Source organism: Myotis brandtii, unplaced genomic scaffold, assembly GCF_000412655.1.
Source record: "Myotis brandtii unplaced genomic scaffold, ASM41265v1 scaffold1279, whole genome shotgun sequence".
NCBI lineage: Eukaryota > Metazoa > Chordata > Mammalia > Chiroptera > Vespertilionidae > Myotis > Myotis brandtii.
Genome location: NW_005354503.1, coordinates 171,798 through 182,577, shown reverse-complemented (window position 1 = coordinate 182,577; position 10,780 = coordinate 171,798). Strand labels below are relative to the sequence as shown.

The window sequence follows — 10,780 nt, the reverse complement described above, 5'->3', positions numbered from 1 at the left end:
TGTGGGGCGGGCGGGTGAGTGGTTTATGTGGGGGGAGGGCGGGGCCGGCTACTAATAAGGGGAAGCTGGGTTGCTCCATTGAGGCCCAGCCCCTCCGGAGGTAGGGGTGAGAAGTAAAGCCCCGTCAAAACCTCGTTCCGGGGAAATGGGGTGGTGCAGGCTAAGGGTGGGGCAAGGAGGGGTGGGGTCGGGGTCTGTCGGGGCTGAAGCTGGGGGAAAGTGGAAGGCTTTGGGGGGACTGTCACTCCAGGCTGACTCCTGCCAGACTGCGAGCTTAAGGAGCCCCTCCGAGGGCAATGGGGCAGGGAGCCCTTTCACGCACACCCCCGTCCAGCTGACCCCCTGTTGTCCAGCTCAGGCTGCCTGCCGGTGGTCTCATAGCCCCTATGAAACTGGCCTGGTCCTGGTATGCATCCTGCCCAGGGAGGTCCCTGAATCCCAAGGTGACATCAGCAACCGGGCCCTCAGACTGGCTCCACCAGCCAATCCATGACCTGCAGGCTCCACCAGATCCTCTGACCCCCACCCTCCTCCTCCACGGCCCCTGGCATGAGTGGGCAGCTACCAGCTTCCTGCGTCTCTCTCTCCAAGTTTGGGATTGGAGGGTGGTGAGAGTAGTTTTCTCCCCTCGGCCTGGGGGTTTGGGGGAAGCGGAGGCCTTATTCTGAGGTTTGGGTGAGAACTGAGGCCCCCTCCCCAGGCGGCAGAATACCTCCCTCTCTCACTGAGAGGAGTGTCTGGTCAGCTGGAGTCCTGGGTTCTCCAACCCTGAATTCTTCCTGGGAATCCTGACCAACCAGCTCTAGGAACCTGCCCCGTGTCCATCCCAACTCCACCCTGGCACAGGGGAGACACCCGGTAGAGGCGGCCAGGTGTCTTCAGGGAGGCTTTCTTGGAGGTTCTGCAGGTTGGGCCCCTTTCTTGGGGCCTCTTCCCTCCATCCCACCTGTGTCCCAGCTCTGCCCACCAGCCACTGAACAGAAGACAGTGAAGACAGGGTTGGCAAGAAGACACAAGGAAGTCAATCGAGGAGAGACTGGGTTTGATGATGCATCAGGCAGGGAGGTGCCTCAGGGAGTGGGGACAGAAGCAGGGAGCTCTCCACACTCACGCTGACCTTTTTCAACCCACCTTCAAGCCCCAGCCCTGCAGGGAGTCTGCCCCACCTCCAACACTTTCAGACAAACCACCAGTGGAATCAAAATCCCAGGCAGATGTGAGGCAGGTCAGCCAAAGGACTTTGTCCAGGGGCTATTTGTTCATCACTATAGGTAAGGAAAGGGGCGGGGCCCTGAGGGCCGGATGTGAGCAAAGGTGGGCCCAGATAGATTTCCAGGGAATCAGGAAATTGTCTTGTCACACTCTCTCCCCCTTGTTTCAATCGATTTTTCTCCTTCCCCACCCAGCCAGGTTGACTCAGTGCCCTAACCCAAGCCACTCCTTTTCCTCCCTCCAGGAAGCTCAAGTGTCTCAGGGATTTCAGTCGGGACAAGGTGTGTGTGTGAGAGTGTAAATGCACGAGGGTACATGTGTGCATGGGCCTGTGTATTGGGGGTCACCATGGGAGCGGACACTGGGCTCAGTACCGTATCCATATCCATATCCATACAGAAGCAAGAGTCTGGAATCCCAGAGCAAGGTGTACAGGCAGCTTTGGCTCTAGCACAGTGGTTCTCAACCTTCCTAATGCCGCGACCCTTTAATACAGTGCCTCATGTTGTGGTGACCCCCAACCATAAAATTATTTTCGTTGCTACTTCATAACTGTAATTTTGCTACTGTTATGAATCGTAATGTAAATATCTGATATGCAGGATGTATTTAGGCGACCCCTGTGAAAGGGTCGTTTGACCCCCAAAGGGGTCGCGACCCACAGGTTGAGAACCGCTGCTCTAGCACTTGAGCTCAGCAATCGTGGGCACGTCTTAACAGCAGTTTCCTCGCCAGTCCAATGGGCCTAATCATCTCATTCTGAGAGCTTATGAAGATCAAATGGGATCAAGTATTTTCAGTGGCTCCTCAACCAAAGAATGGAGACGGATACTGTTGTTCTAAGAGGGTGGAGCAAGGCCGCTCTGACCCACTCCTCTGGGAAATAGCCTTCTCAGCTGTGGTGAATGAGAGCCAGAGCCCCTGGGCAGAGCGCATCTGGGAGGGGCAGGGGTCATGGAAGGGACTTTTATGAGTCCTTCCATTTGGAGACTTAGAGCTTGTTTGTAGCCTAACACCAATCAGAACCTGATCCTAAACCTGGTCCCAGCCTGGAACCCAGCCCCAGCTCCAGCCCCAACCAGAAAGTAAATTCAAGTCCAGCCCTCACCCTGATTTCGCCTAAACACGGAGGCTCTGATTCTCCACGACAGGGAATAGCAGGACCGAGCATAAAATAAACAGGGTGAGTCAACACACCCTAACTCTCTCCCTTTCTTTTCTGAAAGGTGGCAGTCATGGTGGTGGCAGCGGTGGCAGCAGCAGCAGCTCAGCAGCCTGAGACGCCTCTCCATTCTTTATTCAGTCCTAATAAGTTAGAGGGCAAGGACGGGGGCAGGGTCTCTTAGGTGAGGATGCTGCTGACTGAAGGTAGCAGCTCGGCCAGGTGTTCCAAGGTGCCCACTGTTTGGCACAGTGGGTTGCCCTGCAGGTTGAGGAGCACCAGCTTGGGGCAGGAGGCAACAGGCTGAAGTGCTGCAGGCTGCTGGAGACCTTGGGCAGGAGAGTCAAGGAAAGGTTGGCAGGTTCCCCTAGATCTGGTCTGTTCCCGAGTACCCATCACTGTTTTCCCTCAAGAGCGGGGACTGCTGCCTGCCATCCTGGTTGGTGGGCAGCTCGCACACTTCCCTGGAGGGAGTAAGGCTCTGGGCAGGGACTGCAAACACCTGCCCACAGGGACCAGGCAAGAAGCACAGAGGAGGGCTGGGTGTGGTACTAGAAGGAATGGTGGAGACTGTGGCCAAGGAGAAGGCTAGCCCTGGCTAGAGGCATCCATGTCTCAGCAGTGAACAAAGACTGCTGAGTGAAAGTGCAATGAGGAGAAAAAAATGCTTTGTTAAAAATCATACTATAAATAAATAAATGGCACCTAGAAGGAAGGATACGGTTGTTGCACAGTAAGAGCTCCTGCAGCCGGGGCAGGTTAGTGACACCGTCCAGGGACTCTATGGCATTATCGCTGGCCTGCAGCACCTGAGGAGCAGGGAGGGTAGGGAAGAGAAGGCAGGCAGGCAGCTATCGGCCTGAGACTGATACAAGCAACTGGGGAGCCCAGGGTGGACAGCTCACGGTGCACGGAAGAGCTCCTAGGGTCAGGCTGGGTGACAGAAGGGGGAAGGCAGGGGTCATCTGCAGGGGCTGGGAGGACTGGGCAGTCTTTGTAGGGAGGGCAGGCTTCTGAAGTAGAGGAAGGAAGGGAAACAGGAACACCAGGACAGTGACGGAGGAGTGAATGCTTTACCTCAAGACAACGCAGGGCAGCCAGGGCAGGGGGCAAGGCTCGGAGACGATTGTGCGACAGGTCAAGATGAGTGATCAACAGCAGCTGTTCCAGATGGCAGAGCACCGTCAGGTCCTGAGGAGACGGAATGATATCCCCAACGGGGAGGGGCCTCAGCCATCATTTATGAGGCACTTGCCCTCTGTGCCCCACACAGGCCCTTGGGGACCGCAACTGAGGAGAGGATGGGGCAGGTGGGAAGCTTACCTTACAACCCACCACAGTACATGCTACAAGTCAAGGACGTGGGACAGACGTGAGTGCTGTGGGCGACGTGGCCAGTGGAGTGAATAGAGTCGGGGCAGGTACAGGGGACAGAGGAGGGCGCTGGGGGAGACACAGACACTGGCAGGAGTGGGCCTGGCGAGTCCGGGGGGGGGGGGGGGGTTTGGTGGGAGCAGAGGTGGACTGCAGTGACGGGATAAAAACTGGTGTGTTGGGAAGAATGGTTGGGAAGGACTTCAAATAGAGGAAAACCAGTCTGGACCGTTAGTTAGGAATCTCTGGGAACTGTTCAGGCTTTAGGTGCTGGCCTGCTCCAATGAGCAGAGAAAGAAATGTCCAGAAAGGCATCTGAGACTGAAAGCCGGACAGACAAGGCCTCAGCTGAAGCCCCGGAATGAACGGAAAAGCTGGCGAGGCCATGAGGAAGGGTGGGCCAGCGGGATGAGGGCCCAGAGCAGGCACACGCACAGTCCATACCTTGTGGCTCAGGTGCAGCACGCGCACCTCTGCATACTCCATCTTGAGTACACTGTTCTCCAGCAAGAACTTGCTGCGCAGGTCGTCCAGGTATGCTGCCCGCATTGGGTCCACAGCCTGGCGGAGATGAGGCCAGCAAGGAATTTGTGTCAGTTGCCTCCCTCCTGCCCACGGGGCCTCCCCCTTGTCTGTTCCCGCAGGCCCGGCTTGCCTTGAGGGTCTGGAAGTACTGCAGTGTCTCCTTCTCATACAGGAGGGGGTCCAGCGCCCGCATCAGCAGGATGATGGTGAGCAGGCACCCTGAGCAGAGGGTGGGAAAAGGAGCATCTCTCCTGGACCCGCCTTCGCTCCCATACTATTTTTTTAAAATATATTTTATTGATTTTTTTACCGAGAGGAAGGGAGAGGGATAGAGAGTTAGAAACATCAATCAGCTGCCCCCTGCACACTCCCCACTGGGGATGTGCCCGCAATCAAGGTACATGCCCTTGACTGGAATCGAACCTGGGACCCTTCAGTCCGCAGGCCGGTGCTCTACCCACTGAGCCAAACCGGTCAGGGCTGCTCCCATACTATTGAGACCCTCCCTGCTCCCTGTCCCCCCAACAGACACAGAAAGGAGCTCCCTGAGAGGAGCAGGATCTCAGGAAACAGGGCCTCACATTTATTCTCAGGCTCCAGCTCCTGTAGCTCCTTACAGGATTTAAGCTCAGACTGTAGCACCGTGGACTTCTCTATCGACAGCTCACACCTGACGGTGGGCGGGGGTGGAGGTGGGGAAGGGATGATGGCCATAGCACTGGGGTCTGGGCCATCCCCCTCTCCAGGCTGAGACCATCTGCCAGAGCACCCTGCCTCCCATCCCAGTTGCCTGATGCCCAGAGCCCTTTCTTGTAGGCGTGCTTCCCTGTCATCACCTGAAGAGCTGCTCATCGGTGGCCGAGTCCCGGCACCAGCCCTCATGGTGGCCTGAAAGAAACAGTAGGTGGTAGGAGGGGAACACCCATGAGAGGAAGAGGGGGCAGGGGGCTGCTGCAGGTTGCGTCACCTTTTAAGAGCACACACTCCTTCTGGACATCGCCTGCTGTCCAAATGACACGAAATGTATGTTGGGGCAACTGGTCGTTGAGGGAGGCAGCGGGCAGGTCACAGAGCTGGGAGCACTGGGTCAAGGAAACCCCCAGCCGTACCACTTTTCTGACTGTCCCACCCCAGCCCTGCCTCAGCCCCCACTATGCCCCACCAATCCTGGGATACCCAGACAGGGCTGGGCCGGTTCCTGCCATCTGGAGTCCTCCACTCCACAGCCAGGGGTGATTCATCAGCGAAGAGCAGCAAGGTCTCCATCCCAGAGTCCACCTGGCACAGGGGACAAAGAGAGACCCTGTCAGCCCAACAGCACGAAGCTCACAATCCACAATGTTCTCTGGCAAAAGCTGTAGGACTCACCAAGAGGGGCCGAGAGAAGGAGACCGTCAGACAGGCCTCATCCCGGCTCACGTGCAGGCAGCGCAGAGCATCCTGGGGGTCAGCTGGGGTGGAGAGATAGCTTCAGGTCTCCTGTAATCCTCTTCCATTCCTTCCAAGCCCTAAACACCCAGCCTCCTCCCCCACCGCTCACCTCGTCCCAGGAGCCAGCGGTGATAGAACCAGGCGCTCTGATCATTGGGGTCGGTGAAGAAGGCGTTCTGCACCAGCTCCAGCTCTGCAGAAGCCAAGGAGGCACAGGGCTGTGGTTAGGAGCCTGGTGGGATCCTGGCTGTCCCAGCATCCCACCCTCTCCTTGGAGTACCCCCAGTCCTCAGTTGCACTAGATGCTGGCTTTGTACAGCGGCTGTACACATCAGGTTTATTTTCCCCACTGGACACTCAAGCTCCCTTCTGTCAGGGGCTGAATGTTATGCACCCCCAGAGCCAGGCACGAAGTAGGAGCTCAACAAACCCAAGAGCAGGTTCAGGAACAGGACTAGGCTGGAAGGGCAGCGCTGCAGTTCCTCCCCAGCACCCCTGACCCTGCTTACCTTTGAGCAACACATCCTCAGGGAGGCGCCCCTGTGGTCCAGAGTCTGGCTGGGGATGAAGCTGGGGCAGGAGGCAGGAGCGGTAATGCCAGGAAGAGTAGTTGGAGAAGTTTCGAACAATGAGGCTGTCGGTGAAGGCAAGCTCCTCTGCAGGGGGCACAGCTGCCTGTGCAGCCACAAAGCGCCGGTAGTCCCAGCAATGAACTGGGGGAAGGGGTTACAGCACAGCTCAGAAACAGGGCAAGAGGAGCTCCCTGGCTGGTACCTCTGGAGTTCCCTCAAAGGTCCCAGGAAAGACCTCTATGCATCCCACGCTGTTTGGATCCATCATTCCTTTGCCATCAGCTTAATGGGCCCATCCTGGTCATCCCTCCCCACTCTGGGCCTTACTGAGGCCCCAGTACCAGGATGTGGGGCAGGTGAGGGCTGTAGGGACAGAATCTGCAGGCACGTACAGTTCCGTTCATCAACCTCGAGGAAGCGGGCACACAACTCCAGCTCCCGTGCCCAGTTGGGCTCTGGCAGGCGGCTCAGCAGCCAGCAGCGATGGTGCCAGGTACCATAGGACTTGGGGTTCACCCTCAGGCAGCTCTCCAGGAAGCCCAGTTCTGCCTTCACCAGAGCGGCCAACTCCTCAGGGGACCTGCGCCCAGAGAGGAATAGGGATCAGGGCCCTCCGACACCCAACTTCAGCTCACCCCTGACTTTCTGCACCCATCCTCCACGGCCCTCTGGTTATGCCATTCCTACTCTACCGCTGGGCCCAGGCAGGGCGGGGTAGGGCTAGTGTCATCTTCCCGGGGCCCTGAACCCCTACACACTTTTGGGCCTCCAGCCGCTGGAGCACCTCGCGTCGACAGTTCCAGAGGGTAGCGAAGTCAGGGTTGGCTCCCAGAATCTGGCTTGTCAGTTCCAGCACTGACTCATCCAGCTCGCCAGCCTGGCGCTGAGAAGATAGGTAGCAGGGTCAGAGATGGTATCATTCACCTACCACAGGGCTAAGCAACATAAACAGAACTACGTTCCATAAATCACATGCCATACAACAGGTAGTATGTAAAGCACTCCACGGGTTTACATGTATTCTCATTTAATTTCCACAAAAGCCTTATTGCAATTATTAGGCTTATCACAATCATGCGTCCCATTTTACAGATGAGCAAACCTGAGGCCCAAAGAGATTCGGTAATTTGCCCAACCAAGGTCACACAGTATTAAGTGACAGAGCCCAGATATAGGTCCAGACAGTCTGATTCTGAGGCCCAGCTCTTGGCCTCTGATCTATATACTAGGAGTGGCCACGTGGAGAGAGGGCTACTTCTGCGGGCCCCACCTTCTGGAAGACGGTCTGGGTGGCCGACCGGTAGAGCTTCAGCTTCTGTTCCCGTTCTAGCCTTTTGGCCTCCGCCTGCTCTTCCGAAGTCTTCACCTTCAGGCGCCCGTGCTACAGGGATGGGCGGGTTGGAAGGGAGCAGGCTGGCTTGCAGGGGCAGAGCCACCGAAAACCCACTGCAAAGCCCCAGGTTGACACAGGGAAATGGAGAGGCAAGGCCACTAGGGGCAAAGGCATGGGCGTGCTGAGGTGAGCGGCTGGGCTCAGGGTTCTCACCATGGTGTCGGCTCAGGGTTCAAGACCGGAGGGGTCCAGTGGCCGCCTGTGAAACCTGGGGGAAGAAGTGTCAATCATGGGAGCCCCGCCCCCAGTTGTCTCCCGGAAGCCGCACGCGGGCCTGGGCAGAGACCCCCCCGGGGTGTAAAGTAAGGGGTTCTGGACGGCCATTGCACGTCCAGGAGGAGTTGCCCACCGGACTGGGACTTGCACCGGTGCGGCCCTGCCTACAGCCCAATCCCCCGGGGCTAGATCCGAGCCCAGGCATGGAGGCGATCGGAACCACTCCGCGCCGGGAGGCTCTGTCGCCCGCCCTCCCCACAGCTCCCAGGCGCTCTCGCCCCCCGCGGGCGGACCCACCTGCGCCGGGAGGCCGCTTGGGGGACGTGGAGCAGCGGCACCCGCCACCGAGCTCGGACGCTGGCTAGAGCGGCGCTCCAACCCAGATGTCTTGCTCTCCGAGGCGCAGCGCCCTCTGCAGGCCCGCGGAGGCCCGAGCTGAGTAGGTGGGCTCAGAAGGCGCGTGCGCGGGGTCCCACACTGCCAAGTCTTAGCCCTCCGGTGAGTACGAGTGCGCATGCGCGGCTGTGGCCTGCGCATGAGGGCAGCGGGCACTGTCCTTCCTGTCAGCTACGCTAACAGCAATTCAGTCGAAGAGGTTTCTCTCCAGCAGAGAAACATGCCCACACCTCCTAGTTGCCAGATCTAATGGATGGAGTTTCCTGTCCTTATCTTCCATGACCTCTGCAGCGTTTGACGCTACTGACTTCCTTCCACTTGACACTCTCTCCTGATTTCTCCTCCGGCACCTTTGCCCCTCCCTTCTCCCCTAAAAGTTGGCGATCTTCAGGCCCTTTCTTCACCCCCTTTTCACTTTACATACTGTTACCAGGAGAACGTTCACAAATCAAGCCTTCAACTGCTAGGAGTTGGAGCTCCCCAGAGCTCTGTCCTGGGCCCACCAGGTCTTCTGACCCCACTTTTCCTGGGTGACTTCACCCACACGCATGGCTTCAATTGCTACCCGTAAGCTGATGTTATTCCAACTTATATCTCCAACCCAGATGTCTTGCAAGCTTTACAGATTCAAAACCCTACTAGATATTACACGGGCGTCCCAGAGACACCTCGAACCCCAAATGTCAAAAGGTATCATTGCCTCTCCTCCAACCAGGCTGAATTTTGGCTTTTATGTTTCCCTATTATAGTGTGAATGGCACTATTCCCTCCACCACTTTTCCTTAATACAGTATCTCTTAAATACCATCTCTATTCCCACTGCACTGAGAATTTAAGCTCATTTCTTCCCTGGATTGTTGAATGTCTTTTCAATGTTTCCCCATCTCCACCTTGTCCCCTCTATGATCAGTTCATCCTCTGTGTTGCTGGATCAGTCTTTCTAAAATGCAGATTTGATCATGTCACATTTCTGCCTAAAAGTCTTCCATGGCTCCTGACAAATTTTCAGGACAGACTTTGGATCTCTCAGGTTAGCACAATAGGCCTTTTGGCACTTGGGCCCTGCCCCTCTGGCCTCATGTCCTGCCTGTCCCTGTTAAAAAGTCTTCATCACAGCCGATTGCACTACTTGTAGTTTCCCAAACATATTACCTATTCCCTCTTCTTGACCCTCCTTCCTTTGCTAGGTAACTCCTGTTCATCTTATAGATTCAACTTAAATGTCACCCCCAGGAAGTTCTCCAAAATACCCCCGCCTGATTTAGAAGACCTTCGTATGTGTTGTTAAAGATAGTGCTTATAGCCTGGCTGGTATGGCTCAGTCGTTGAGTGTTGACCCATGAATCAGGAAGTCACCATTTCAATTCCCACTCAGGTCACATGCCCAGGTTGTGGGCTTGATCCCCGGTAGGGGGCATGTAGGAGGCAGCCAATCGATATTTCTCTCTCATTGATGTTTCTATCTCTATCCCTCTCCCTTCCTCTCTCTCTCAAATCAATAGAAACATTTTTTTTTTTTAAGATAGTTCTTATATACCCTGGGCCTACTTGGTTTGTACACCAGCCTTTCCTATCAGATTCAGAGTTCCTGGAGGACAGGAGCAACATGTTTGGTCTTGCCTCTTCAATACCTAGCCCTAGTTCTTAGGAGTTATTGGATACTTATTTGAAAGAATGAACAAAACACCACAGAGGGTGAGGGCTGGCTTGGCTGGGCCTAATAGTGAGTACTGTTGGCATTTAGGGATGGGAGAATTTGTGTGGCCTGGACCAGTTCAGGAAGGTTTCCTGGTGGAACCTTCATGGGGTTCAAGGTGACAATGTGTATGTGTGTGTGATGTATTTTTGAGAAGTGTATGTCCATGTGACATATATATGTTTGTAAATCACATTTGGGTAAGAAAGTATGGCTTTGAATTCTTTATATTTCTTCCACACCATTTTTTAAAACAAGATATTTTTTATTGATTTCAGAGAGGAAGAGGGAGAGAGAGATAGAAACATCAATGATGAGAGAGAATCATTGATCGGCTGCCTCCTGCACACCCCTTATTGGCATGTGCCCTTGACCTGAATCGAACCTGGGACCCTTCAGTCCACAGGCTGAAGCTCTATCCACTGAGCCAAACCAGGTAGGGCTTCCACACCTTTTTATAATACCTACCTGCTAGGGTTGGAGTGAAGAGGAAATAAAATAATGTATGTAAAGTGCTTAGAACAGTGCCTACACTGAGTGAGGGCTCAGTAAATAGTAATAGTAGTAATTTTCCAATTTTTGTGACAAATATGCAAGGAAATTGAGACTCAGAAAGATTAAGTAACTTGCTAAATGTCACCAACATAGTGACCAATTGGGACCTATGTCTGGTCTGGTCCAGCCCTCCCATATCACCAACAGCCTTTTTTGGTCACCACCTGCTTTTGCTTCCTGCTCTATACACACTCATGTGTACAGCCAGCTACCCGGGAAGACAGGTGCCAACAGGTGCAGATAGGTCA

At 55.2% G+C, this 10,780-nt stretch overlaps 2 protein-coding genes across 4 annotated transcripts in view; both read right to left on the bottom strand.

Annotated features, from left to right (window-relative positions):
- Positions 1-2,497, bottom strand: part of TGM1 (transglutaminase 1) — a 17,227-nt gene extending 14,730 nt beyond the window's left edge. The window contains exon 1 of the mRNA XM_005859577.2: positions 2,410-2,497. The gene's annotated coding sequence lies outside the window, so the exon portion shown is untranslated. The remainder of the gene's footprint in view (positions 1-2,409) is intronic.
- Positions 2,485-8,382, bottom strand: RABGGTA (Rab geranylgeranyltransferase, alpha subunit). Of its 3 annotated transcripts, none has more exons than XM_005859581.2 (17): positions 8,183-8,382; positions 7,823-7,877; positions 7,547-7,657; positions 7,035-7,159; positions 6,669-6,856; positions 6,214-6,417; positions 5,814-5,897; positions 5,642-5,724; positions 5,450-5,551; positions 5,241-5,346; positions 5,110-5,161; positions 4,855-4,943; positions 4,404-4,492; positions 4,193-4,309; positions 3,452-3,565; positions 3,096-3,183; positions 2,485-2,703 (listed from the first exon to the last, which is right to left on the bottom strand). In XM_005859581.2, the coding sequence occupies exons 2-17, from the start codon at positions 7,823-7,825 to the stop codon at positions 2,555-2,557; spliced, it is 1,704 nt and encodes a 567-aa protein (XP_005859643.1). In that variant the 5' UTR covers positions 7,826-7,877; positions 8,183-8,382; the 3' UTR covers positions 2,485-2,554. The 3 variants fall into 3 exon arrangements, with proteins under 3 accessions (XP_005859643.1, XP_005859641.1, XP_005859642.1); XM_005859579.2 differs by lacking the exon at positions 8,183-8,382 and adding an exon at positions 8,019-8,172; XM_005859580.2 differs by lacking the exons at positions 2,485-2,703; positions 3,096-3,183 and adding an exon at positions 3,698-3,817 and having other exon boundaries at positions 3,484-3,565.
- Between the last annotated feature and the right edge of the window lie 2,398 nt (positions 8,383-10,780).